Below are 3,501 nucleotides of genomic sequence, written 5' to 3'. Positions count from 1 at the left end.
CGGTGTAGAGCATAGCTTCAGCGCTACAAGATCCCGCTGAGATCGGCCCAAAAGACAAAGAAATGAATTACTTATTGCTGAGTCATGACCTAAGTCCATTATTAAGCTTACACAGCCCAAGCCCCTATATCATTCTAGAACTATCTATAATACAAATGTAGCACATGTAACTAGTGCGAGGCGTGGGAGTAGAGAGGCCTCTGAAAAGCATAAAAGGCCACCGCTTCTGCCCCCTCTCAAACCTCAGGTAGAAATAAAAGTTTAATTCTCCTCACCAGTGGTTGGTTCATTTGCTCCAAAAGATAAAAGCAAATATTAGTTGTTAGCTAATATAAAACTAACACGTCACTCTAAGCGTGAGTTAGGGTCAGTTAGACACAGCTGAACAAAAGTGTCATAGTGAGAATTAGTGAGAATTTGGTGGAGGGACTTCTTAATTGAATAATCTCTCAGCAATTTTTGGTTATCACACCACAGGAGAAAAGTGAGCGATCCTGAACCTGCTAGATAACTAGCACGCACTCTAAGCGATAGAAAGAGCAGTTTGGTCACTCCTGTATTGAGTAACATTTATTGCGGAATTATTTTATTAGCAGTTTTCCTTCAGTAAATTATCAGGAAAATCACGTCCTACTGAAAAGTGGTAAATATAGGTGTAATATTGACTAGAAATCATAGTAAAGTCAATATAGAATTTTATCCATAGATGATCTATATGTCAGGTGAGATCGTTGGGGGGTGTTTATTGTTGTTTAGACAGTGAACAATCATATATTTGGCAACCAAAACACGGTCAGTACGCAAATCAGCACAAACTCTAATATCGTTATTGGACGTAGGAAACTGGTTACATAAGGTGATCCAGCTCCGCTCCTTCAGCGGAGCGTGCAGTGCAGGAAGTGCACAGGAAGTGGAGCAGGTCCGGATGCGGGTCCGGGTCCGGGCTAAGTCAGGGTATGTGCCCTGACAGGATGGAAGTACCATGGAACAAGGATTCCTCAGGAACTAATGCAAAATTCAAAGTCGTGTTTATAATAAGAAATGTAGATGTCTCCCAAATGAACCCAATGAAAGTGAAGGGAAAACTACCCATAAACGACCGCAATGTCGCTAAACTAGGGAGTAGACAGGCAAAAGAAAGATGAACGATAAAAACCACCTAATAAGTGTAAGGCTGCGAAACAGGAAGAGGGCAAAACACGGTTGCTGAAAAGAGCACTGGCAAGCAAAAGCTATGCCACCCCCGCCACACTCACGTGGGCCCACAAAGGGTCTCAGGAAACACTGAGAGGAACGAAGCCCAGAAACACCTTCTGGCAGTCAAAACCCCAGATAAAGCCCAACCCCAGGCGCCAGCAACCCACCACCCACCCCACCACACTAATGCCGACACTCCCCCTCTAACACCACAAACCCAACAACCCCAACTGAAACAACGACCATATGGCCGCACAGTCCCCAACGGCTTCCCCCATAAAACTTCAAAAATAAAGTAACGGCTCCCCCCGAACAACTACACTGTCCCAACCCGAAAAACCCCACAAAACACTCCCACCTAACCCTACCACACTGGCAGGCCAAAAGTGCGACAGAGGACTCTCTAGTACCTCTGACCCCACTGCCCCCCCAAAAAAGGAACAAAAAACAACCATGACCAACGGAGAGGACATGCCCACTATGTGGGGCCCACCCAATGGTAAGGGAAATAGTATCCCCCTCTCAATGACCGCTCTCCCAACCATGCCAAAAGTGATTGTGGCCGCGACCCCATCCCCTGCCAACTCGGCCCAATCCTCCCCGAGCCTGGTTAGTAACACCCCAGTCGCGAATACCCACACCACTCCGGATGAGGAGCCGGAAATGGAGCTAACCCAAGAAATACCAGCTGCCCTAGATACAGACATCTATATGGAAGAGGCCCCAACCCCCCTCCCCACGACTGTTATCCACCAGTCTCCAGGCCCATTCAGCACTCCCAATGATAATCAACAAATGTACAACGCATACACCCTGCCGAATGATTTTGACTATAAAACCCTCGGAATCTTTAGCACGCACCTGCGCTTCAATGTATCAGAAAGAGCCCAACAAGCCTGGAAGAATGCCACAGACTACACGGTCATCATAGTCCCCCTCTTCATGGCCTACTCCCTCCCCTGTATGCAGAAGGCTAAGGTGGATGCGACCATCTTCATAAAACGCGCCTTCCCAACCTCAGCAGCCACATTCTCAGTGATCCCAGCAGCAAAAGTTAATGACCAACAGGGAGACAAACCACTCCCCTGGAGTATTATGATTGCCGGCCTTAGATACCGTGATGCTGCAACCTTACTCTATTATCAATTCTGGCTATCAAAGGCATTCAGCTTCGCGGCACACCCAGCATCTGATTTTACCTCAACTTGGCTAGGTAACTGGGTATTCGCTGCCGGTGAGGATGAGGAAGCAGCTGTCACCGAGTGCCTCAAACAAAATATGGCGCTAACCAACACAGCAATCGGCCAACACCTGATTAATGAGACCCTCAACACAACTCATCGCTGTGAAATAATTGACTCAGCTGAAGCCCGCCCAATCACCACAATCAGGCGCGGCACTCCCTCAACCCACTGGGTCTTCACTGCCATCTCCCCTCACCCCTCAGATGCCAACAAACACAGGCAATGGGTGACTGTGGCCAAAAATACAGAATGGTACCACCCAGCCATAGCAACCGCGAACAATGCAACCCCCAGAATACCTGCAAATGCTGCAAGGGGAGGGACCACTCGACTTACCAATGCCCTCTGAGCAAACTCCCCTTCTGGAACGAGGTGTTCCCCTGCAAGGGACTTGATGAATCTCAAATCGCAAACACGAACTCCATTAGCAACGCAGAACACATTGTCACGCATGGACAAGAGTCAGCAGGCCCCTCTACGAGCAGGAATGCCGGAAGGAACCAAGGCACCCAGAGAGGCCCAAACCAGAACAACAGGAAGCCTGCCACGGGAAAAGAGTACAACACCCTCACCCGTAAATAGTTACAACCCTGTGTAGCCACCTAACTACCGCGTAAAATAAACTGTCAGTGCCCACTCCCACACATAACCCACACATGGACACACAGGGAAATCCAGAGCCTGAAAGGCCTGCGCTCAAAGAGCCAGACCTAAATTTTGAACCTAGTTATGTTCCCAAACTAACCATAATAAACATGATTATGCCATCCTACATAAAACAAACCCGGTCCCGCAAAAACCCCAATCACTAAGCACGGGAAGTGTGGTGCCACCAGAACCACCTGGTAGTGCTGGCCGGCATACCAGCTCAAAAAAGCAAGGCCCTTCCCCACTTATGCATGGAGGTGGGGATGTCGCAACTGTGATCCGGCCTCACCCCCGAGCCTTGGCCACAGTGGGAATGGAGGTGGGCAACACACGAACTGTGGCACCCAAGAAGGGGGGGAAACAAAGGAACAAAATGGAAAACCCAATATGAAAACCCAAAACCCAAACAACA

General features: G+C 48.6%; 1 protein-coding gene across 1 annotated transcript; it reads left to right on the top strand.

Annotated features, from left to right (window-relative positions):
* Nucleotides 1-1,650: 1,650 nt before the first annotated feature.
* On the top strand, nt 1,651-2,790 carry EI90DRAFT_3020039 (uncharacterized protein; the record flags this gene model as incomplete). The annotated part of the gene is made up of 1 exon (XM_039057455.1): nt 1,651-2,790. One exon carries the CDS (start codon nt 1,651-1,653, stop codon nt 2,788-2,790), a length of 1,140 nt encoding a protein of 379 aa, XP_038910930.1.
* Between the last annotated feature and the right edge of the window lie 711 nt (nt 2,791-3,501).

The sequence above is a fragment of the Cantharellus anzutake genome (genome assembly GCF_015039405.1).
Source record: "Cantharellus anzutake strain C23 chromosome Unknown EI90scaffold_70, whole genome shotgun sequence".
NCBI lineage: Eukaryota > Fungi > Basidiomycota > Agaricomycetes > Cantharellales > Hydnaceae > Cantharellus > Cantharellus anzutake.
This window is presented reverse-complemented; position numbering and strand designations above follow the sequence as displayed.